The sequence below is a fragment of the Anopheles bellator genome, chromosome 1 (genome assembly GCF_943735745.2).
Source record: "Anopheles bellator chromosome 1, idAnoBellAS_SP24_06.2, whole genome shotgun sequence".
NCBI classification, from domain to species: Eukaryota; Metazoa; Arthropoda; class Insecta; order Diptera; family Culicidae; genus Anopheles; species Anopheles bellator.
The window spans coordinates 33,701,048-33,724,760 of NC_071285.1; the positions used below are offsets into that span (position 1 = coordinate 33,701,048).

Consider the following 23,713-nt stretch of genomic DNA (forward strand, 5'->3'; position numbering starts at 1 on the left):
ATGACCATTTTTTTCATTTTTTTAATGATTTTTTTTATGCGTGAAACACAATATCCTGCAGATGACCGCCTCGGGATCTATGGCACCAGTCGATTCTAATCAGATTCAATGATTTTCTTGCTCATTTTTGCACAACAAAAGTCCAACGGTGTCAAATCACATGATCTTAGTGACCAATTGACATCGCGAAATACATCACCAAATTCTTATGTTTAAAAAACGTATGTACAATTGAGTTAGTAGCAAGTGTTCTTAAAAATGTGTCCAAATTATCAAACAACTAGCTGTTCCGGGTGCGCGTCACCGTGACTCATTTCATCCTTTTTTCTCGATTATCCAGCGTTTGAGAGGATCAGACTTCCTGGTGACGCATCCGATCGGCTTCCTTTCCCGCTTTCCGTTGGATACATGTCAAAACTTCCACCAGCCGAATTTGGCTTAAATTGCTTGAAAAATATCCGAATTATGCTGAAAGTAATCTAGATTTTGTATGGGAGTCCCCTTTGTGAAGAGGGGAGGGGTTTCAAACATTTTTCAGAACATGCAAAACTTTAGTTCGGTTTGGTTCGAAAACAACCCAAATTATACTGATAACTTCCCAAGGAGCCACGAGCTTTCGTATCGTCAGCGCGCTGACGACGCGGGACGCTAAAACGGATGATTGTCGTCAGCGGCGTGACGAGACCATCCGTTGGTGGACGGTCGGGCGGACGATTGTCATTCCTCAGCTGACGAAACGCCGTTCGTCAAACGCACACACTCGCACACACACACTCACCGTTCTGGGAAAGCTTATTTTATAGCAAATTTGCACCAACCGTACAGATGGAACATGAGATAGAAAGAAACGGGGAAACGATCGTACATGTTGGTTTTCGCGCTTGCGCACTACTGTCACACATTTTACGCAGTAGGCTGCGACGGGAGTCAGTGCATAGTTCATTTCGTGCAGTTTGTTGGTGGCGAAGATCCGTGGGGCCGTGGGCCGTGTAAAAAGTTTAAACAATTGTACTTTTGTGCACCCGATTGAAGTCTTGTTTTATTTCAGATTCGTACGTTTTCCATCAGCAATACGACAACCGGTAACAACGCCGTCAAGCGCCAGGATCAAACATCAAAACATGCATCACCGGCCACCAGTGACTGGACCCGATCTTTATGCATTTGGTGCGCAAATATTATCAAGGAAGTGAAGAAATGCATTTCGTACGCCAGGTTGTGTATTTTGTGAAATGAGCATCCGTTTCATTGCAGGTTAGACAAGTGCTGGATGACTTCGAATTCGCAACATTGGCTGGGCGCTGCGACTGTGCGAACGAGTGTGATCCCATGGGAGGGCGACCTGCTGTTGACCGATCCGGGGCCCCTCTACAAGGTGTTTAAACTGGTAGAGATCGTTCGTAATTATGAGGACAAAAGGTACCAGGATTTCTTAGCTCGCCCCATCGCATGAGCTGGTGCTGTGATCGGCCAACTCTTGGCAGCAAAACATCCAATGCTTCAACAAGGACAACAATCTGCTAAACACCATTTTCGTCAATCATGTGCGTGAGGAAAAGGCTTTAATATTTTTGTCCATTTCTAATTGTATGGCCTTTTGTCCATTGTAGAATTTACAAAAGCCCAAAGTATCCACGGCGGAAATGTTGTTCGGTATACCGTTGCGCGATACGGGTGTGAAGCACTATGCGATGCGTGTCCGGCCGATTCACGTATCCTGCGAGAGAACAATCCTTACTTCATCGAATCGTTGAGGCAGAAACTAATCTGCGCCTATCCACTGCACCAGACGGAAACCGAGGCAGCGACCGATCTTGAGAACGGTGAACGGGCAGAGAAAGTACCACCGTCACCAGCGTCACCGCAATCCATCATGTACCTGTTCTACCCAGGAGAGTTCAACTGGAAAGAGGTGTTGCATGGCGTTCTGTGTGTTCTTCAGCAGTGTCTTCTCAGTACGCAAAATCGAAGCCATCCGTTCCCTGCTCATGCTCGTTTCCTGTGCGATGCTGACCGTTCTCGGGAGCGTCATGGTGTCCCTCGGATTGTGTTTTTTCGGCCTTACCGTCAGCTTCCAGTCGAAGGGAGCCTATCCGTATCTGGTGATACTGGTCGGGCTGGAAATCGTACTCGTCATTACCAAGAGCGTCGACGTAAAGTTTCGGGTGGCGCAGGGCCTCAGCCGGGAGAGGTGGTCGATCACGAAGATGCTGACATGCTGACCAAGATTACCATCCTGACGGGCGGCCTGGCAACGTTTGTGCCGGTCATTCAGGAGTTCAGCATCTTCGCGATCGTGGGCCTCTTGTGGGACTTTGTGCTGCAGATGCGTACTAATAATGTAGTAAATGTAATGTAGCAATAATATTTTAACCCGGCGATTGTGCGTTCGTCGCCGGGTAACGAAATAATTATGTATTTTTAAAATAAATGAAAAAATATATAAATAAAATAATAATTTACTGGTCTCTTGCTTTAATAGATTTTAATATATGGAATGAGCTATAATTTATAGCAACGCGACGTTTTATAGCATTAAAAAATCAATGCTATAACCTGAGCTTTTTTGACAATTGTCCGAAACAGTGTCCGTTTCTGCTGTTTTAGGCCATCCGACGGACGGCAAAACGGACGTCCGTCGGACGTCCGTCGGATGGTAAAACGGACAGTAAAACGGACATAGTTGCTCCTTGGGTTGCTATTCAATTTCCTGTCACACAAAAATGCTGTGCGAAATATCACTCGGATGGTTCAGTAGTTTTGGAGAAAATGCGGTACAGACGGAAAAATTTTCATTTAGAATATAGATCTAATTTCATCTATAGATAGATAGAAATACGTAGATAAATTGATAAATACATAGAAAGATGGATAGAATAGATAGAAGATATATAAAAACTTGCACATAGGGTCTGTAGTGAACCCTGCACTGCTACTCTGTAGTAAGCCCTGCGGCGAAAACTGGCCGAAGCCGTGGAATGTCAAAAAAGAACGCGCGCGCGTTATTAAGAAATATAAACAGAGTTGTTGAATAGAGCAAGAACTGCTAATTGAAGGTAGAAAGCGGCAAGGTTTTAGCCGGAATCCGAAAATATTCAACCGTCGAAATGGTTGAACGAATTGAAGACCTAAATTTGCCGAATACGGCGGTGACAAGATTGATCAAAGAAGCTGTCCCGCCGGAGGTGAAAGTATCTGCAGAATGTCGTTTGGCGATCGCCCGTGCGACATCCGTTTTCATTCTGTACCTTACAGCAGCGGCCACCACAAGCGCGCAGCGGAAGAACCACAAATCTCTTACTGCCGATCATGTCTTCGGAGGACTGGAGGAAATAGAATTCGAAAGTTTCATACAGCCCTTGAAGACCGAGTTGGAAAGTATGTGACAAACAAGCGCAAAGGTTTGTTTTCGGAAAGTATTGTCTAACACGTTGTCGTTTTTCTCGTTTACGTAGCCTACAGAAAGATGATTAAATCCAAAAAAGAGAAAAAGATACCGAAGCCTGACCACGATACAACAGTTGAGGGGGCAGTAATTGATCTGGAAAATTTGGCAGAACAACCTTCTAATGATAAGACGGCGCAAGTTGAGGTGTTGGAATAAACACATCTTTTTCGAGTAACAATGTTGATTATTGCTTTAAAAGTGTTGACAAAAACGCCGGATTACATAGTTCAACAGTTGTACTTATTTGTCTCTTTAAATAAAACGGCACACAGCTAAATAAAAGTAAATATATTTTGCTTATTGACTATGTACCCATAATGCAATGCAATGATCCGCCATCACGACGTTCAATATTTTCTAGACTGCTGAACAGACTTTTCCCAGCTTTTTTCGAACAATAAGTAGATTTTCATTGCAGCACGGGCATCCTCAACGGAGTCATGAGTGCCTTCCTGTATATCTAGTTTGAGGAAATGCTTTGCCAAGGATTTCAAGCTCGGTGTACCATGGGCGTAAACTTTTTTCGTTATCGGCTTGTAGCGAGATGTGTCGCGAATATTGCTGTAAATAGAACATATACGTAGGTGGTACGAGCGTCGTATGATGTTGGTATTGTATCTTACTATTTGTGGTGTCCCAATTTGAGCACAGCCAGGTCGTTCTTCAGTGCGTGGCCTACCAGTACTCTACCGTAGATTAACTTTTTCACCAACGCTTGAACTGCAGCAAACTCAAAACCTGCTTCTATGAGTTCGGGGCTTACACCGCTTATCCTAGTGCGATAGTCTTTTACGATTTGCTGTGGTTTAACATAACAATCCACCAGGACGGCTCCATGTTCGTTCACCACAGAAACTCGGGCCAGCATATGTTCCTTGCCATCGATTCCTACTCCTACCATTTCGCAATCCAGGGCGACGCGATTGGTCAGTAGCAATGGAGGAACGCATGGTAGATCTAAAACCAGCTTAGCGGGGAACGGTTTATGTTTTGAATCTACGACATCAAATACAGATTGGGTTACTTTCTAAATAAAGCGTTGGGCAAAGAATAAAATTACCGTGGTTCCTTCTGGCGTTGATCGACAGATTACCAAATTTCAAGACAGTCTTCCCCAGACAAGCTGTAATAAGAATGGAAAGATAGTATGTTCACAAACAGAGCCCTTAAGCGTTACCAACAAAAACTAGAACATACGTATTTCCCTCTGCTCTGACATTGCTCTCGATTAACAGGAACAGTTTATGCTTATCGCTGTATGTATTTAAAACGGAATTACCTTAACAGCATTATGCTAAACACAATATATAAAAAAGCACAATTTCCGTCAGGAAATTGCCTAGAAACCGATTTTGCATATCTTTCATGTAGTTTTGCTGTCATAAACGGTAAACATAGGGATCCTGCATACGAGAAGCGTACTACTTTGACCAAAAAACAACGGGACCCAGTTGTCTTCAATTTTCGTTGTTTCGTGGTGCATTATTCGACCATTTCGAAAAATGGAATAAATGTAGACATAGATGTATTCCATAGAGTAGGTACTATTTTTATGGTAATTACACAGATTTGAAAGAATAAATAAAAAATAAGTTTTGAGTTATAAATAAATTCCCGATATTTGTTGGCCGTAGTAGTATAACATTCAGTTTTCGTCCTCGAAAAAATTCGAGCAGGATTCGTTCGCCAAACACGGTCTTATAAACAGCTGGTGACAGAGTGGCGAACGAGTTCTTTTTCGTTTAGGTGTATTGCTTTGTTTGGATTGTCGTACAGTAATGTTGAAAAATGCAACAGGGAAAGGGAATGAAATTGTTTAGATTGGTAGTTTAATTGTAAATTTAAATGGATTTGCTTTTCGGTTTTTAGCAGACCCTTGACGGTGTTAAACAACACTTTAGCCATATCCACACACGGAAAACTTGTTTTTCGTTTACTGTGCTGTGCTCGTCGTTGCACCGCCAATAACATGGATTCAATGGCGATACAGAAGCATGAGGTATGGCTATCTGTGGATTTTAGCTTTAATTAATTAGTCTTAACCAATTGTTAATCTTTTTCTGCTGCAGCTTCCTCCGACCAACCAGAAACGCATGGTGGCTTTCATAAACCATTTTGTTGTTAGTACTGCCACATTTCTCAATCAATTTGCTTCTGATTGTGAGAATCGTTTGATTCTCATTGACCACAAATTGCAAAACATGGAAGCTTCCTTAATGATCTTGGAGGCGAAATTGGCATCCATCGATGTTCTACAGAATGCTAGCAATAACGTTACCACAGCGCATTTAGAGCCCATTGCTTCCGATCCTTCATCCTCCGACACTGTCCTAGCCACAGAGGAAACAAAACCAGCGACCAATGCAAAGGCAGATCCACAATATGATCACTACTTTAAAATGCTTCACCTCGGCGTACCCTTGGGTGCAGTGAAGAACAAAATAACCGCGGAAGGTTTAAACCCAAATTATATTGACCAGTTTTTATAATAAACGTTTTTCTACCGGTTAATCTGTTTACGATTTCGGCAACTGATACACACCACCTGCGTACACCAATTTATGTTCCCGAACTTTACGTTGCAGGATGTTCTTCAGTTCGTCCTGAGTAAAATCGACCTGGGAAGCGAACATTTTCAGCATTTGGTGGATACGATCCAGTGGCAGCGAGTCTAGATTAGTTAACATTGCTTCGATGTACGACCAGAAAACTTGTAGTTCCTCTTCACGCTGGTCACTAGCGGATTCCATTGCACTTTCTGCCTCTTCCTCCTCGCACATATCGTTCGATTGGCCTTGCATCTGCTCCAAACTTTTCTCGGAATCATCATTTTTGTCGACCAACACAAAGACGTTTTCTTTTGTTTCGCGTATCAATCCGTTCGATTGCCAGAAGAGCAAGCGCTTCCGGAGAACGATCGGTGGCATGTTCAATACCTGACCCAAGGCATCCAATTCCCATTGCGCTGCAGAGATAGGAGGATAAAAGGGTTATGTTTGACCTGAAAATGTTGTTTGGAGTAAGCAGAAACTTACACTGTTCGCTGAAATGAATTATTATTGCTGCTTGAGCAGGAGTGACCAGCATCTCTTGTACCTTGCCGTTATGCTCCACCTCTATACATACTTTCCCATTGAGTGGCGTCCAGTGAAGCGTTCTGTTTACTTTGTACGCTTCGTATGCCTTCGTGTAGATATCAAATATTTCCTTTATCGCTGACGGCAGCTCCATTGTTTCCTTCTTAAACGTTGGCCAAAACTGCGATGAAACAATTAGAGCCGACAGTGGGAAAGGGATGTTTTTGTCTGATTCGGAATCTGGCAACATTATATGGTTGTTGATACGCTTCGAGTCCGTTATATCTTTCAGCATCACTTCACAGCTGTGTAGCATACTTTCGCCAAAGCGCAGCTTCAATAACTCGAGATTCTTAACCTCCCGCTCGGGATTGAAGTCCATCTGCGAAAGTAACCTTTCTGCAAGCAGGTTGCGATATTCATTAACGAATATTTCCTTGCTACCGTATATATCAACGACCATCGATATAATATCGGCAGCCTTGCTAGAACTGGCACTTTTCAGCATGGCCGGAGCGACATTGGCTGGATCAGGGTTCCAGTTTTTCCAGTCCGTTTCTTCTGGATTTTCGTTTGGAGCTTTCGTCTCATTTGGATCGCTCTTTGCCAACTCTTCTGCCAGATCTGATGTGCCTTCTCCGGTAAGACTCGTCACGACACACCGCACGGTTTCCGGCCGCCCGCGTAGGTATTCCTTAACGGGTTTTGTAATCGAACGTAGAAGTACTCCGCTCGTATCGAAGTGGGCAAGAGTTTTCAGCGCTGCCACGTAACCCGTCAGTATGTCCGGTGTGTCGACCCCCGGATGTAGCAGACAGTTCTGTAACATTTGACGAATCGTTTCAACGAAGCACCGTTTCAGTTTAATCTTTCCCAGGCACAGCTTTAGATCGTCCACCGCAGGTTGGGACATTGGGAAGTTAATAATGATCTGGAAGAACTGGTTGACGATCGTATTTGCGTAGTTTTCGTACATATAAAAGCTCAGCTTCAACTGAAAGTTATTGATAGCTTCCTGGACCGAATGATGCTCCGGTTTGACTTGCAATGACCCTTGGTTATAGATGCGCGTCAACCACTGCAACACCACTGTATTCAGCCACAATTCTAGCGATTCAACGTGCGAGGTGGCATAGTTTTCCTTCGTTTCTCGTACTTTCGCATCTATCCGCTCCTGGATCAACTGATTCAGCGTGTAACCTGCGATTTGATCCAAAAGACCCATCAAAGAGAGGTACTTATTCGTGATGTTGAACGCGCTGGCAATGGTTTGGCACTGGCACTCGTTGTTTTCTACACCACATGCCTCGCAATGATGCGATTCGGGAATCTCCATGTAATCTTCATTTTCCGCGTACGTGAATACGAACACGCGAAAGGCGATTGTATAGAAGTCATAAACGAGGTCATTGAAGTGCGACGGTAATTGGCTAAGCAGTTCGCAGTGGAACATATCGTGGAATTCCGTTACCTCGTTCGATTTTTTTCTCACATGATGCGGCACGATAGTGTCCGCACATACGACAGTGAGACGTTTGAGCTGGCGCCGGAAAAAAGCATACTGAAGGTATAATTCTTTCACCGCATTCTGAAACTCGAGCAATCGGCCGTTGATCTCCGTTGCGACAGCAACCCCTAAGTGTTTCTGCAGTCCTAATGAAGTTTGATCGCCAGCTTGCCGAATGCTGGGCGTAAAACGTGCCCAGAACTTCGGTACCGTTTCGTGGCTCAAGTTGCATTTGATTTGCAGCAACACCCGCTCATACAGTCGAGTCAGGAGGATGGTTCGTCCCCCAGCCTGTTTCAGCAATCCTTTCTGCAGTCGGTTCAGTTCATCGGTCGTTACGGGTTCGGCTATGGTCTGAATAGTAAAGAAGATATAAATCTGAAATACGCTTTCACTCAAATGAATTCGGAAGTATTGCAACCTTCTTTTGTAACACAGGAAACACCTTGTTTATTAACTGAGACAGCTCCAGGCAGTACGACATTGTTCTAACTATATAATATATAATGAAAATAATGCAAACCGTAACCTATGATCTGAAAGTTCTGTTCAAACTGTCAAACCTTTTTTTCTGTCTTTTCAACATTTGTCAAATCAAACTAGCGTAACGTATGGTTTTTGACATTACTGCTGGGCTACATGAGGCGTAAGCACTAGCGTAAAATTAATTAGTAATTTGCAATCGTTTACGCTTCGTGTGGCAGCTAAAATATAAAAACGAAATGTGAAACGTGTTTACATTCGTGTTTTTCGGTCCGAGAAAATAGAAATAAAAGAGAAATAAATTGATATCTGAATATTGATTTCTGTTTTTTCGATTTTGTTGCTATACCAGCAAATAAGAACTTAAATTATCCTCTGTTTGTAAGCAAAGCGTATGCAAAAAGTATTTACGCTCGGGTTTGCGCATCGGCGGACCCGCACACGTTTTGACAGTTTGGCATTAATCTGCAATGTCAAAACATTACGTTACGCCTCGTGTAGCCCCACAGTCAATCTAATGTCAAATCAAATGTGGGCAAAACAAAACTGTTCCGCCATCTTGGCTTGTTTCGCCATCTTGGAAAGTGTACAAACAGCCGAAAAATAGTTTGCGATTTCCGATATTCAGTGATTTGTGCATGCTTTGAGGCTCGACATAGTTCCTAATGATGTATGTGACGTATACAGCATAAGTTGAACGTGAATTTTCGTCGATTAGCTCTCTAACGTTTGCTTAAATCGCGCAGGAACCGCCGTGTTGGTCGCGACAGTCGTAGCGCTGAACGAAATAGCCGTGGTTTTGGTGCCGGAGGTATCTCCAGTCTGATGCGCCGTAACGAACGCAATGGTGGGCGCGTGGAGAAGCGTTTCGATCGAATGGAGCGAAATGGCGAAAACTTGCGCAGCATACACTGGGAACAGTTGAATCTGGAGGCGTTTCAGAAAAACTTCTTCCAACCAGCAAGTAGCGTGCTGAACCGTTCCAGGGCCGAAGTGAATCAGTATCTTGACAAAAATGAGATTACTGTCATTGGCAAAAATATTCCCTCGCCGATACTACACTTTCACGAGAGTGGCTTTCCGCAGTTTATGCTCGATGAAATTGCACGCCAAGGGTTTCTGGAGCCAACCTTCATCCAGGCCGTCGGATGGTCGATCGCAATGAGTGGTCGTGATATGGTCGGTATTGCGAAGACTGGCAGTGGAAAAACGTTGGCTTACATTTTGCCAGCTCTGGTGCACATTAGTAACCAGCCACGGCTCGCGCGTGGTGACGGACCCATTGCGTTGGTGCTGGCACCTACTCGAGAGTTGGCCCAGCAGATCAAGCAGGTTAGCGACGATTTTGGACGCCGCATGGGCGTTCACAACACTTGCGTTTTTGGCGGGGCCTCAAAGTATCCGCAAGAGAGTGATCTGCGTCGCGGTGTTGAAATCGTCATTGCCACACCCGGTCGGTTGATAGATTTTCTCGAGGGGGAAAAAACGAATCTTCGGCGCTGCACGTATCTTGTGCTGGATGAGGCGGACCGAATGCTGGACATGGGCTTCGAGCCGCAGATTCGCAAAATCATCTCCCAAATCCGTCCTGATCGGCAGGTATTGATGTGGTCTGCTACCTGGCCGAAAGAGATCCGCAAGTTGGCCGAGGAATTCCTTCGCGACTACATACAAATCAACATCGGATCTCTGAATCTGGCTGCAAACGAGAACATTCTGCAGGTGATCGAGTGCTGCGAGGAGTACGAAAAAGAGAGTCGGCTGTTCATGCTGCTGGAGAAGATGTCCACCCAGCACGACAACAAGGCGATCATTTTCGTGGAAACGAAACGCAAGGTGGACAAGATTGTAAACATTATTCGTCGCCAGGGATGGCGGGCGGACGGAATACACGGTGACAAGTCGCAGAAAGATCGCGATTACGTGCTGAATACTTTTCGTCGTTCGACCAATGGGCTGCTCGTGGCAACTGATGTCGCCTCACGTGGTCTAGGTGAGAATCTCTTAATTCTTTGGGTTGTGATTTTTCTTTGCTAAGTTTATTGTAGGTTTGGTACATATTTCACCATGAAAATTAAACCCCGTCCAAAAACCCTTCATTTTCTTCTATTGAATAAATCAAATGGCTGTTGACCATTTTGATGTTCCAAACAATATGTTTCGTGTTGGAACGCAACTGTTGACGAATCGTTATAATCAATATTTCGGAATTGTTACGATAGGCAGTCTTGGTATATTTTAGAATGTCGTGTAGTGTACCGATTAACGAAGAAGTGTACCGATTAGTGTATTACGAAGAAGATAAGGAGTTTCTGATTGCATAAATCCGCTGGCTAGTAAAGCCAGTACAATGGGGAAGGCCCCTTAAGAAGGCGCTCCGAATTGCAAGGAATGTACAGATGAGAGGCCATATTATACGAATAGAAATTATTAACAATATGCAAATGCCGTACGTCTTGTCCTTCAACTGTACATCATAATTACATAGAAAAGCCCAAACCAGGTCTACTGCATGCTAATTTTTTTTCTACCAGGTTTTGCTTCAAGCCTCATTCAAGATATTGAGAGATTATCATATTACTATTTATTTACGACTCTCTGTTGTGTCATAATCAAAACGCGTGTATTTGTCGTTATTTTAACAATTTGTGTCTCTTTAACGTTTCAATTTTCTTAAAAGATGTCGACGACGTGAAGTTCGTCATCAATTTCGACTTCCCCAATAACACCGAAGACTACGTGCATCGGATCGGCAGAACGGGTCGCTCGACGAACAAGGGCACATCGTACACATTTTTCACTCCAGCCAATGCCTCGAAGGCCAGCGACTTGATCAGCGTCCTGCAAGACGCAAATCAGGTACTTTCCACTAGTATGCTTGCTCTTTGCTTTCCAATATTGTCATTCATTTTTTTCTTCCCATGTCTTCCGATGGTAGTACATTAACCCGGAGTTACACGAGTACGCTCGCAGTGGCGGTCGGTACCGTGGTGGCGGTGGACGTATGCGTGGTGGCAGCGGAGGCGGTCGCGATCGTGGTGGACCACGTGGTGGGCGTATGGGAGGCAGCCGATTCAACGACCACAAATTGATGGGCGACGTCGGAGGTTTTCGCAATGGAAGCGATGACCGTGGACCGAAGTATCCCCGACGCGATGAGTTTGGGCGTTCAGATCACCGGGATAGCAACACGGCGCGTGCGACTGGCTACGGAATGGGCGTGTCGAGGGTTGCGAATGCCATGGGATACATTGTCAATAACGGTGCCGTACCTTACGCGACAGACGATCGTGGTTACGGTGGCAGCTATGTAGGCTCGAGTCAGGCTGGTTACACTAGCGGCGCATACGCCTCCAGTCCCAGCGTTGGTACGATGGTAGTTCGGCGCTCGGAAGCAGATCGTTCGCGAGCACCACCTACTGCGGGCCTCGGGTTGGCTGCGGCGCCCACGATGCCCGCGGCCGTAGCGTACAGCCATCCAGGCGTGCCATTGAATGGAGCATATATGGCTGCCTATCAATATGCGGCACCGGCTGTCAGTCGCACAGCAGGTTATCCTCCACGAGGGCCTATGCCATCAATGGCCAACGGTGGAATGTAGATAACGAACCCTTTCTTTAGTTTCAGAATACCACTAACCAGTGGAACTTTTCCCTTGGTGCACTCCTTTAGAGCAGGGGCATCCATTGCATAACTTATTATAAAACTAATAGCTGGAAACTCTGCATCAGTGGTGAAATCTCGTCGAATTTGGGCAGTTCCGTTTGTGCAGCATCATTCTTCCTCTCACTTAATTCATTCATTAGGCTCACGTATCACTTACTGCATGATCGTCTCTCCAAGACCCCCCGTGAGACATGAACAAAATCATAAGCACTGAGAATAAATGATAAGAGGGAAATATTAGTTTGTACATCGGTAGAATTAATGCATATTTTAAAGCCCTTAGAAATAACATTTTACAAACATTCGCAATGCTAATCAATAAACGATTATCTTTTAAATGTAAACACTAGTTGGTTGTTTGTTATCAACAAAGATAAGCGCATGAATGAGCCAGATGAAAGAATTTTCGAATTGGTTATTGCAGACTGTTCTGCCTCGAATTTCGTGACAGAAAACCAACAATGAACACATAGAGGAAGAACATCACTGATGTAGCAAATTAATACCACTAATCATAACGACGTAATTATGAAATAAAAGATACACGTTGTATGTAAAAAAGTCCTTACCATAGTTAAGCTACATTTCAGAAAGTCTGTATGGAACTCGTCAGAATATATGCTGCATGTGGTGCAAGATTAGGACCAGCGTAGTGCCAGTAATTGTTTGAAAATATGTAATGGTGCATCTTTTCCCCCCAGTCTCTGGACTGGAAATATCTAGAACCAGCCCAATCGTGTTAGTTGGGCTTTTGGAAAGTTATCTTGCGTATATTTTTGAGTGAACCTCCTGTTGGATTCCCCACTTGTAAGTCACATGTGTCCAAAACGTATCCACTTATCCGGCATTTATTTAAAGGAAGAAAATAAAAAGAAAATTGACACTATCGGAACGAACTAAAGTAGAGACAAAAACTGGAATAAAAGAGTGCTGTAAGTAAAAGGCCGAAGCTCTTGTTGATAAGAACCCCGCTGAACGATGCATATATAATGCAATAATCTAGTTTAGAAAAGTTTTCGCTTGGCTGTGCTCCAAGCTTAGGAGTTATCAAGTGGCGAGGTGAAAAGACCGGGTTTAGCCAGACCAAGAGAAAAACTCCAGCACAATGAAAACCCGGACCATGGCCCAGGTACCCAGAGCACCGCAGGTGTCAACTCAGCACGAGCCTCTGGTACGTTACTCCAAGTCCTGGGCCGATAGTGACCATGTGGACGCAGCCTCTACACTTACCGCTCCAGCAATGCCTAGCCGCGCCGCATTGAGTGATAAAAGTTTACTACTTGCATGATAAGATAGAGAACGACGCGAAGGCACTCCCATGGTTCTCGGCTGGTGGCACGGCGTGGTGCTCACTCTGTAGTTGGTTTTTGGCAACCGTGCCATGGCGCGATAACGGTGGGGATGCGCCCGGTCGCTGGCTTGCAGTAAGTCGCTGAGTTCGTTTGCCCATTTACCCCTCACCGAGGGAGTAAGGCCCCCATTTTGCAGCACGTTCCGCCCATCATCGCCCTCATGGTTCCCGACCCTGGCGGTATTGTTTTTTTCGGGCATTTTTCATATGCCTGTTTTAGTTGATTTTATCCTGCGGAAGCTGAAGTGCTTAGAATAGCGGTAAAGTGGCTCTTCGTTGATGCAGCGCGTCGAGTTTGCCAATGTGTGGCTAAAAATGGAAAGCTTCGAGCATTGCAACGGTCCGGGTGTAGAAAAAAGGTTGATGTTAATATTTTATTCAATAAAACAGACAATGTTAACGAAGCCACGAGTAGAGTGAAAAGTTGTTGACAGACAAAAAGTTAGCTCGTTTCGGTTCATCACTGTGGGTAAGAGCAGTACACAGAAAGGCTGCCAGTTTGTTCCTTGGAACTGGGATGAGTCTAACATTCAGATTTGGTTTAGTTCAGTTTCAGTTAGAAGAGAGTAAATAATTATAATTTATTTCAATTGATTAATTTGCAAATTCAGCCAAATGCTTACACTGTCCGACGGCAACAATCTGCATCATGTTTTATGAATAATTTGAAGGTTTGCGTTAAATTATACATTTTTGTATAAAAAATTTCCCCAAAACTAATAACTACATGTTGAAGCAATTGACCGTTTGTGAAAACTATCATACAGTTTTAGTTATAAGAACGAAGAATTAGGTTTGATTTAGGCTCAGCATTGGACGAATTCTTCGACGATTTTATCTAGAGCACGCCACATGAACGACCGCTGTGAATCTAAAGCAAATAATGCCAAGTACAATACAACACGAATTGAACTTTCCGCGCTTTCATCGATGCACTAAGCTACAGCCGCTGCAGTCCGGAAGGGCAATTTCGTTCGCATGACAGTTTTTCCGGTGTCCATCGATACCAACTGCTGCACGGGCCGGGGAATTTTCATCGTTTGCTGGCCATTTTGGTTCCGCACTCGATCGCACGTAGGCACGAACGCAACGAACAAATTGCCGGCATGTGAATGACGGTGAAATTAAATTCGTGAAAGCACCATTAAAATAAAATTAATTCCAAGTAGCTCAGAATGCGCACAACTTTCACGAGCAGAAACCGCGAGAGCGAACCTAGTGATGCAGTCTGCCCGGGTCCGGCTCAGCCCTTCCGGAGTCAGGCGAGTTGCTCTTAGGCCATTTCCGGTAGACGGAAGCACGGACCTGCACGCGCTTGGGGCTAAAGTTTTTCACCATTTCGATATTCAATAAGGCGGAAACGAGCGAGGACGGTAATTTTAATTCAAACGACACCTGAGGTTTTTTCCCGCCAATGGAGAACCCTTCGGTTTCCCGGAATCGACACACTATCCCACATTCCAACACACGATGGCACGGCCGACATCCTTTATGTGTGCACCAGTGCTTGACAGCCACGGGGCGCATAAAAGTGTTATGTTGGGGCTTTAAGGGATTATCGTGCGGGAATGGTTCGTATCGCGCGGCCGGTGTCCGCTTGGCTGAAAAGCCGGTAAGTTAGGGTGAAAGGCTCATTTATGCTCAGTTTTCGGGATCGGGATCGGAGAAATTGTATCGCTGCTCGTTTCGACCGAAAAAACGAAACATTAAACGCATGTGGAGATGTGGGCGAGGTTAACGATGCGATGGCAGGAAAAATCTCGTTAAGACTGAGCAGCAGTAGCGGCAGCACCGCGAAACGGTGTTGTGTCCGAAGGTCCCGGTAATGGTCGGGATTTAATGAATATTGAATTGATGTGGTAAATAATGGTGGAAATCGGCATTTCACCGGATAGAGATTTATCTCTTTGATGATGGGGTGGTGTTTCGCGATGATAATAGGATTATGCACAAGAATAATGTTCTTAATTAGCCAATCATATGCAACATTCATGGCGTGCATCGAGCACGACCACGGCTGAATGGCGCCGGGCCGATGTAGGCGTGATCCGTCGGTAAGAGTTTAATTATTGTTAATCTCGATTATGATTGAAATTCCAGCGTTTCTTATGCCGACGTTACTGCCACATGAGTGGTTATAAGCAATCGCTTTTAAAAAGAAAGCTCGTGCAGTAGCACGGTGAAATTAAACTGCTCAATGAGCGGGCATATTGGTAATTCATCATACGATATGCAAGAGATACTATGAAACTAATGGCAGTTGTGGCCTATTTTTTTTATTTTCGTGACCATCAGATAAGTAACAAATGCAAGATTAACCAATTTGAAATATGGACAATGTCTTGGATTCAAGGAAGTAATTAGTTCACGCTTAATGGTTTTTGAAAACATAAAAGTCTGTTATTTGAATATATGTTTTGTTTTTCCTTGATTTTGAGAAAGAAGTTTCTTTCATGTTTTTGAAGTTGTTAAATACCGTGCCTGCTAGCGAAGTGTCGTAACGCCGGCATTTGTTTTTCAGCTTGGGGAAAAGCGGCAACAATTAGAAGCTAACCGGCAAAGAAGAAGAAGCGGCAACCTAATGATGCCTCGATGACTAGTAAATAATTTAATTATAAAATAGAACTGTAGTAAAAACTGTAAGCTTCTGCTAGCGGTAAATTAAACGGTACTAATCATGCTTGAAAAAGCAACACTCCAATGAAAGCATTGCGCCTAAAAACAAAACACCGATAAGCTCGCTCAGTTTACTTATCCACTAGCGGGGAAGCTAATTGGTAAAAGTCGGTGAAAAATGGCTCTTCAGTGCCAGTGCGAAATGGTTCTTTACAGAAATAAATCGGTATTCGTCGAGTGTAATTAATAAGTTTGGTGCCTAGCGTCGCGTAACCTCATTCGGTATGCGCAAAAGTTCCGCTCAAGAAAACTATACATCACGCCAAACGGCAACCACAGGTCCTCACGGTCAACAAATCAAACCCACAAAGCCATGTCGCTTTTCCGGCGAAAGGTGGCCGGGAGCAACCTGATGAATAATTAACTTTCCAATTTACGGTATTCCCCCCAGTGGAATAGGACACCGGATCCCATTTGGCTAGTTGTGATGCTGTTGAATGTTTTATCCTTTTCATTTGTGGCCAACGGCAACGATACGGCCGATGCCCACAAGTAAACAGCATCAATCTTAATCACAGGTAATTAGGGTACATCAATTTTGCACTGAATTAATAGAGGTTTGTAGGGTGCGCTTCTTCACAACCGAACCACAAGTAGTGATAATGTGTCCGACTGTCTGTGGCCAATGTTTTTGTTTCGATACCTAGACAAATCTGAACTCTTGCGATGAGATGGACAATAATGACCAAACACCGGCAGCTCTGGGACATGTATAAGAAACTATGAATTTATTTTGTCGTATGTATTTGAGCATGGTACAATTTTGCTTAAATAAATGAAATGATAATAGTTATAAAAATTATAATGATTATATAATTATTACATGATTCAAATAAATCGATTTTTCACCAAGTGTCGCATTTTCAAAGGATTATCACAATCATATTAAGCCCGGTCCAGACGCTACGATAATCGCTGCTCAGACACATCGTAGCGATGCATCGTAGCGTCTGGACCGGGCTTTAGAACGGAAAAAAGATTAGTTTCGAGTTTTGAATCAGCAAATCTGTTTATTTCAAATGTCTATCTATAAATAAAAATATTACAGTTTTATTAAGCTTTGAAGTGCTTATTAATGCAACATCAATGGCCAACTAGAATACGAAGATATTGTGTCTTCAATGGCTTAATTCGTTTTCCTCTCTGGCATGTCTGCCATGATAAGTGATTCTTTTTCTTATCCGGTAAATACAATCAGCGACCTGTAACATTTCACGGGCGGGGTTGTTGGCCCCGCGCCAACTTCCCCGTCACCTGTCACGCTGGTCCTTCAGCTGTGTGACAACGACGGGCGTTACCGATTACTCTAGCAACGACCTAACGGACTACCTGTTAGTAAATTCTCCTACAAATAAATGAAAACATGTACTTGTGCTACTAAGTCATTGAACCATTCATAACAATTCACATTTTCGCTCTTTTTTATTATTTTTAGAACAATGTTTAAGTACGAATATTTCTTTTTGTTTTATGTGGTTATCGAATCCGATATTCACACAGAAAATATCGCCTGATCACAGGCATCGAACCAATAATTCACTTTACAATTAAATGACATGAATTATCCAGTTTCAACCAAATGAGTAGGCCACTGATGTTTGGAATAGTGTTTGAAATGTTATAAATTGTGAGTGCATAATAAGTGTTGTAAATTTATGTTGAAAAATCTTACGAAAAGCAAAATAACACCAAAAAATGCGTGAAATTGTAGTGTTTCATTTGGGTCAATGCGGCAACCGTGTTGCGGAAAGCTTCTGGGAAAACATCTGCGACGAGCACTGTTTGAACCAAGAAGGGCGATTTGTGGGCGATCATTACCTGCCGCTACAGCGAATCAATGTGTACTTTGACGAGTCCCCGTGTTGTAATTATGTGCCCCGGACAGTTTTCGCAGACCTCGACCAGGGTTCGCTAGATTACCTTCGCTGCTCCAGCTACGGACGGCTGTTCTCGCCGGACAGCTTCATTGGCGGGCAGACAAGTGCTGGAAACAACTGGGCCCGAGGTTACCACACCGAGGGAGCTGAGCTGCTGGATCTAATCGTGAACTCCGCTCGAAGAATGGTTGAAGGATGCGATTGCTTACAAGGGTTCCAGTTGGTACACTCAATTGGCGGTGGCACCGGATCCGGTCTGGGAACGCTTTTGCTCGAAAATCTTCACGATCTGTACCCGAGTAAGATCCGAAACACATTCAGTGTCATTCCTTCGCCGAAGGTATCGGAAGTGGTAGTGGAACCGTACAACTCGGTGTTGGCTCTTAGCTCGATGATCCAGTCGAGTGACGAAACGTTTTGTCTCGACAATGAAGCTCTTTACAACATCTGCACGAACACCCTCCGTATGACGCGTCCAGCTCTGGACGATCTAAACCATCTAGTGGCGTCCGCGATGGCCGGTATTACATGCAGCTTTCGCTATCCTGGTCAGCTTAACTCCGATCTGCGCAAGCTGCTCACCAACATGGTCCCGTACCGGAAGCTGCATTTTTTCGTTCCTGGCCTCGCTCCGCTTTGCTCGCGGGAAGCGGAATGTTACCGGCAAACGACTGTGCCGGAGCTGGTACACCAACTGTTCGACACCAATAACCTGATGGCAGCTTGTAACCCTGCGAGTGGAACTTATCTGACGGCGGCTGCCATATTCAGAGGAAGGCTGTCCACACGAACCATTGAGGAGCAGATGAGTGAAATGCGCTCCAAGAATCCGCGATCGTTTAGCTCGTTCATACCGAACAATATCAAGTGTGCTATTTGCGACATACCGCCAAGGGGCCAAAAGATGTCGGCCACGTTCGTCGCCAACACGACGGCTATCACGCAGCTGTTCCGGCGCCTTACTAAACAGTTTTCCACCATGTTCCGTCAGAAGGCGTTTCTTCACTGGTACATGAGCGAGGGCATGGAAGAGAGCGAATTTGTGGATATGGAACGGAAGTTGGCTAGCTTGGTAGAGGAATACGGTAGCTACGACCTGGCCAGTACACCCATCTAGAAAAGGACGATGGTTGATTTTCTTCGGTGCTCAACGAAGTTAAGGTACTAAGATGTATGTGGAATTAAATGATCATTTACTTTTAAATAATTTGATTGGGCAAAATTCTATTTCAAATGCTACGCTGAATAGGAAACGGTCTGTTCAGCATAATGAAGCATCGGTAAGTCGTTTTCGAATTAATAAATTCGAGTGGAAGGTATAATCTTCGACACGTCTTAGTGTTGAGCGGACTCGGATAGTGTCGACGCTATAAACAGCTCCCTCTGGGAACATTAATGTAGATTTGTGGATACGATTTCGTGCCAATCTGTTACCTCCAATCAGCAGATTTCTTGCAGATACAAGAAATGCCTTGGACCTTATCGGTGTGTGAGGGGAGAATTTAAAGGACGGTTCATCGGTGCTGACTCTCTACCAGCTCTAGATGTAATAACGTTGGTATTTTTGCACTTTATCTTGGAGTGATAGGTAAATAGTCTTTATAGGCAAAATCGTGCAAAATTTGAGGCTTTCGTTAATAGGCCCGGAGTCGATGATCGCCGGCTTTAGTCGCCAACCCACGATTAAGGCGGTTCCGAGCATGTGGTCTGGGTCGTGGCAGTTAGCCCAGGTTGTGGCTAAGGTTTCACCGAATTGCCTGCTTTTCTTATAGTGCGTAAGTTCCATGAGCTCAATTTTTCGACTTTTCAACACTTTGCAGATCCAGCAGCCGAAGATTAGTGCGATGAAAATGTTGCATATCTTGTTGAAGGTGAAAATAAATACGATAAATACGACAGCATTGATTTTATTTTTATTTCCGATTCTTATTTCACCAACAGTAAATAGCAGCCAAAAAATGCTCCAGCATGCTCCCAAGAATACTTAAAATATAACGCAACCAATATTACTCTACAATCTGCGATGGTCACTCTGCCAACGTGATGGTCGATATTATTTATAATATTAGTGTCAATAGCCCATTAGTGTTCCCCTAACCAAACAATTACAAACACTATATTTTTGCAGTTCTACTCTATGTTATGAACATAATTTACTGAAATTTAACATAACGTACGAAATACTAAAAGAGTAGTATCCTTCAGTTGGAGAAAAAATCTATCTGCATATTGGTGACATACATCTTAACAGGATGGCGTAAACCGGGCCGAAAGCCTGCAAGATCAAACGGTCGTGAATCTTTGTGTTTTCGTCCGGTGCCGCAAAAGACATTTCGACGGTTTCGATTGGTCAATTTATTATCATTTCGTGTCAGCATCTGGGGTTTTTCTTGCCGATCCGAACCGATGATGTCATTTATCTTTCGGGGTGTAGTTGGACGAAACAATAAAGGCGAACGGCAGCGTCGAGGTTTTCGGACCGGATGAAAAAATGGACACAATACCCAAACGACATAATAATTCCAGCGTGTTGGCCGATTTACTCGACATCATTTATAACAAGGCCCTTTGAGAATCAACGTCCACGCGTAGGTCACGGAAAGGCGAAGTATGACGAATAGCTTTTAATTACACATATTGACCGATCTACCCCGTAGAGTCGCCCCGAGTTCCGCAAAGACTAGAGCTTAGTGAAATTTACTGTTCCCCTTCTTTGGTTATGAAACATGGAAATGAAATATGAGGATGCATTTAGGAGAAATTAATCTTTTAGTGGCTAGTTGACTGTGGTGTAAAGGTCTACGTTGATGAATGCCTGTTGGCTGGTAATAATACTGTTGTTCAAACTGTTGACAACTGGTAATAATAAGTAATGAAAAATGTTACTATTGATGTAGTTCTTGGAAAACGATTAACATGAAATAAATTACTCACTTTTAGCGCAATTATCATGCAAAATTATCATTTAAAAATCCAACATCAGCAAATGCTCGAAATTTGTATACATAGTGTTTTGATTTCATAATGGTTTGATACATTGATAGAATGATAAAGTACTGAAAACATTGAAACACCTCCGAGGGAAACTATAAATTGTGGCACGCTAAAACTAAGCTTCAATTTCCCTGATATATAGCATTTTTTGATATTTTTAATTGGTCTCTATCAGCATGTGCGGTACTTGTTCCTTTTTTCTCATAATCTATGCAAAAGTGTACGAAACCTTTTAAAAATTCGTCACAGGTGAGAGTGCATACATTGAAAGCTTTTCTAATGGCTTAGAAACGCATAAAAACAGGCACGGAACATGCGGACCATTTTACAATAGCTTTAAGTGTTTGCGATAGCTTCCATTGTGAGGAATGCGATATTTTAAATAAACCGTTTGAAGTGACGCAACCGTTTTATTAAAGTTAGGTAATTTTTATAACTTGGAATAACCGAACCAAATGTAAGCCAACGCAAATAATTGTTTGGTTGGTTCGTTGGTTCATTTGCCGATAGCAAACAAGCACTGCGAGCGCCGGCATGGGAGAACGAAATTAAATCATAAATTCGGTTAATTTTTATTGGAAAACTTAAATATGATTACACAAGTTATAATTAAACCAAAACGCCAAACGAGCATGCAAATTGGCTTTACATTTTGTATAACCGATAAGATCTCTCATCGAGTGTTCCTTTTGGAGCGCCTGGAGGGAGAACACGGGACTCATTCTCTACACGATGGACATTGACCGAAGCCAAGCGCATAACGTACAGTGTGACTTTACGGGGCGACTTTTCGAAATTAACTGTTACCAGTTTTTATGGCAAATGAATATTCACTACAAAATACGTGCCGCTGGTTTTGGTTGCGACTCAATTTGGATGGAATGGACTTCATTTTTAATTGCATTGCACATTCGGTGTGCCCCAGCAGAAAAAGTTCGGCGAGCTTCCGAATAACAATTAGGGTCAATTGCATATAATACAATGAAACCATCACACACTTGTGTATAGCAGTAAGAACGATTATCACATTGTATAACAATACAATCTGTTTACCAATATTGATCCACATTGTATCACAATATTGACCGTTAGTTTTCCGAGGAACGTGGCTTAACTGTGCGAATAGCGAATTGCGAGAAACACTTAAAATGACAAACTTTCACTTCTTATGGTTAGTTCGATGTTTCTAAAGCTAGCCTTTCACAGTTGGTGACCGAAGGACAAAACTGAAATTATTGTTTGTTGTTTACATTGTTGAGCTTTGTTATTTGTTATTTTAGTAGATTTTAAGGATATCGGTTGTTCCGACTGACGACCAACAATTGAGTTCATTTTCCCATTACATATTTTTTATTAGCTTCTGCTTCTGGAAAAGTTTTCATTTGGCATTATCTCATTCTGGCATCTCATCTCATTATGGTGTTACTAGCACAGACAGAAAATTGACATAGTAAATTTTCTTTCAAAAATGTAAGTATTTCCACTGTTCTCTTTTTTTCTTTGTTCAGTTTTGTTTCTAAAGTTTTTGGTTTAAGGCATGTCATGGTCATGATTCATTCATGGAATCGTTTGTGGACGTGGAAGTTTGGACGTTTAAAAATACGGAACAAAGGAAGAACGTAGCGAATCAGCAACGGTTTATAAGAATAAAATTAATTGTAAAATTGTTATACTAAAACATGTTAAAAATATCTAATTTTCAAAAAATGGGCAATCTATACACATTTTATTCATGTTTGCAGCAGATCTCAAGCGATTCAAAAATAAATCAACGAAAACGTAAGCTAGATTTATCTTAGAAAAATCATTTCAAACATAATCGTTTGGATACCGGCAGCCATTGTGATTGAAAACCATGCCCAATGGCGATGGCCGCTTGCAGAAAGGAAAAAAATCGAAGTAAACAATGCGTTTGTACAAAATGACTGAAACAAAATATTTACCGTCAATCAGTAACCAAATCAAATCAAAATATTGCCCACCGTTCCACAAACATATGGCGTTTGTGCGGGATCCTATAAGAATCGTTCCTTTTCGTGACAGACTCAATTGTGAAAGTGAAGCTAGCTTTATTGCATCTTTGTTACAAGGGACATACTGTGCCGGGTCACACATTGGCATGATTAAAATAACGATTTATTTTGGAACTGTCTACCACGTAGAGCTGAACAATGGAGAGTTATAGAAACAGAAACCCACAAAAATTGAGAGTGCATTGTAGTGCCGTATACTTTCTCAAAACATGCAAACATTTGATTTTACTGCATAAAATTCATGCGACGGTTACCGATCTCCACTGACGCTTTCACTCTTCAAAATGCAATGGGTAACGTGAAAAGCATGGTTTAATAGTCAGTTGGTTTTTAATGTTTGCTTTTCACTCAAATTGGCAATCAAACCAACATTCGTTGGCTCGCCATTATGGTTTACGTGTAGGTAAGCATTGCGGCCGGGCATCAATTGGCTTGCAAATCATGGTTTTGTAGAGGTGGTACGTGCGATGTGTTAATAAGCGACTTTTGTAGAACCGGTACTCTTTGTTTCATGTTTGAGACAAAAGTAGTATTTTACGTTGTTTTTTTTTCAACCAGCGTTGAAATAAAAACTTCGTGTTGCTCACCCCTTTTTCTTTCC

General features: G+C 43.1%; 7 protein-coding genes across 7 annotated transcripts; 5 read left to right on the top strand and 2 right to left on the bottom strand.

Moving 5' to 3' along the window:
• The first annotated feature begins 1,210 nt into the window (after positions 1-1,210).
• Positions 1,211-2,433, top strand: LOC131216604 (uncharacterized). The gene is made up of 2 exons (XM_058211137.1): positions 1,211-1,544; positions 1,611-2,433. The coding sequence occupies exon 2, from the start codon at positions 1,874-1,876 to the stop codon at positions 2,357-2,359; it is 486 nt and encodes a 161-aa protein (XP_058067120.1). The 5' UTR covers positions 1,211-1,544; positions 1,611-1,873; the 3' UTR covers positions 2,360-2,433.
• A 582-nt stretch (positions 2,434-3,015) lies between these two features.
• On the top strand, positions 3,016-3,729 carry LOC131216115 (DNA polymerase epsilon subunit 3). The gene is made up of 2 exons (XM_058210526.1): positions 3,016-3,378; positions 3,456-3,729. The coding sequence occupies exons 1-2, from the start codon at positions 3,108-3,110 to the stop codon at positions 3,602-3,604; spliced, it is 420 nt and encodes a 139-aa protein (XP_058066509.1). The 5' UTR covers positions 3,016-3,107; the 3' UTR covers positions 3,605-3,729.
• LOC131216113 (RNA exonuclease 4-like) lies at positions 3,701-4,742 on the bottom strand. Its single transcript, XM_058210525.1, has 4 exons — positions 4,646-4,742; positions 4,509-4,571; positions 4,072-4,444; positions 3,701-4,009 (listed from the first exon to the last, which is right to left on the bottom strand). The coding sequence occupies exons 1-4, from the start codon at positions 4,665-4,667 to the stop codon at positions 3,796-3,798; spliced, it is 672 nt and encodes a 223-aa protein (XP_058066508.1). The 5' UTR covers positions 4,668-4,742; the 3' UTR covers positions 3,701-3,795.
• A 431-nt stretch (positions 4,743-5,173) lies between these two features.
• Positions 5,174-5,982, top strand: LOC131208196 (WASH complex subunit 3). The gene is made up of 2 exons (XM_058200851.1): positions 5,174-5,447; positions 5,518-5,982. Exons 1-2 carry the CDS (start codon positions 5,418-5,420, stop codon positions 5,935-5,937), a joined length of 450 nt encoding a protein of 149 aa, XP_058056834.1. The 5' UTR covers positions 5,174-5,417; the 3' UTR covers positions 5,938-5,982.
• Positions 5,908-8,516, bottom strand: LOC131215458 (anaphase-promoting complex subunit 2). The gene is made up of 3 exons (XM_058209848.1): positions 8,478-8,516; positions 6,484-8,386; positions 5,908-6,413 (listed from the first exon to the last, which is right to left on the bottom strand). The coding sequence occupies exons 1-3, from the start codon at positions 8,514-8,516 to the stop codon at positions 5,965-5,967; spliced, it is 2,391 nt and encodes a 796-aa protein (XP_058065831.1). The 3' UTR covers positions 5,908-5,964.
• A 557-nt stretch (positions 8,517-9,073) lies between these two features.
• On the top strand, positions 9,074-12,519 carry LOC131214899 (uncharacterized). The gene is made up of 4 exons (XM_058209238.1): positions 9,074-9,185; positions 9,262-10,508; positions 11,196-11,374; positions 11,454-12,519. The coding sequence occupies exons 1-4, from the start codon at positions 9,181-9,183 to the stop codon at positions 12,114-12,116; spliced, it is 2,094 nt and encodes a 697-aa protein (XP_058065221.1). The 5' UTR covers positions 9,074-9,180; the 3' UTR covers positions 12,117-12,519.
• A 5,384-nt stretch (positions 12,520-17,903) lies between these two features.
• On the top strand, positions 17,904-19,202 carry LOC131215459 (tubulin beta chain-like). Its single transcript, XM_058209849.1, has one exon. The coding sequence runs from the start codon at positions 17,904-17,906 to the stop codon at positions 19,200-19,202; it is 1,299 nt and encodes a 432-aa protein (XP_058065832.1).
• Positions 19,203-23,713: the final 4,511 nt, after the last annotated feature.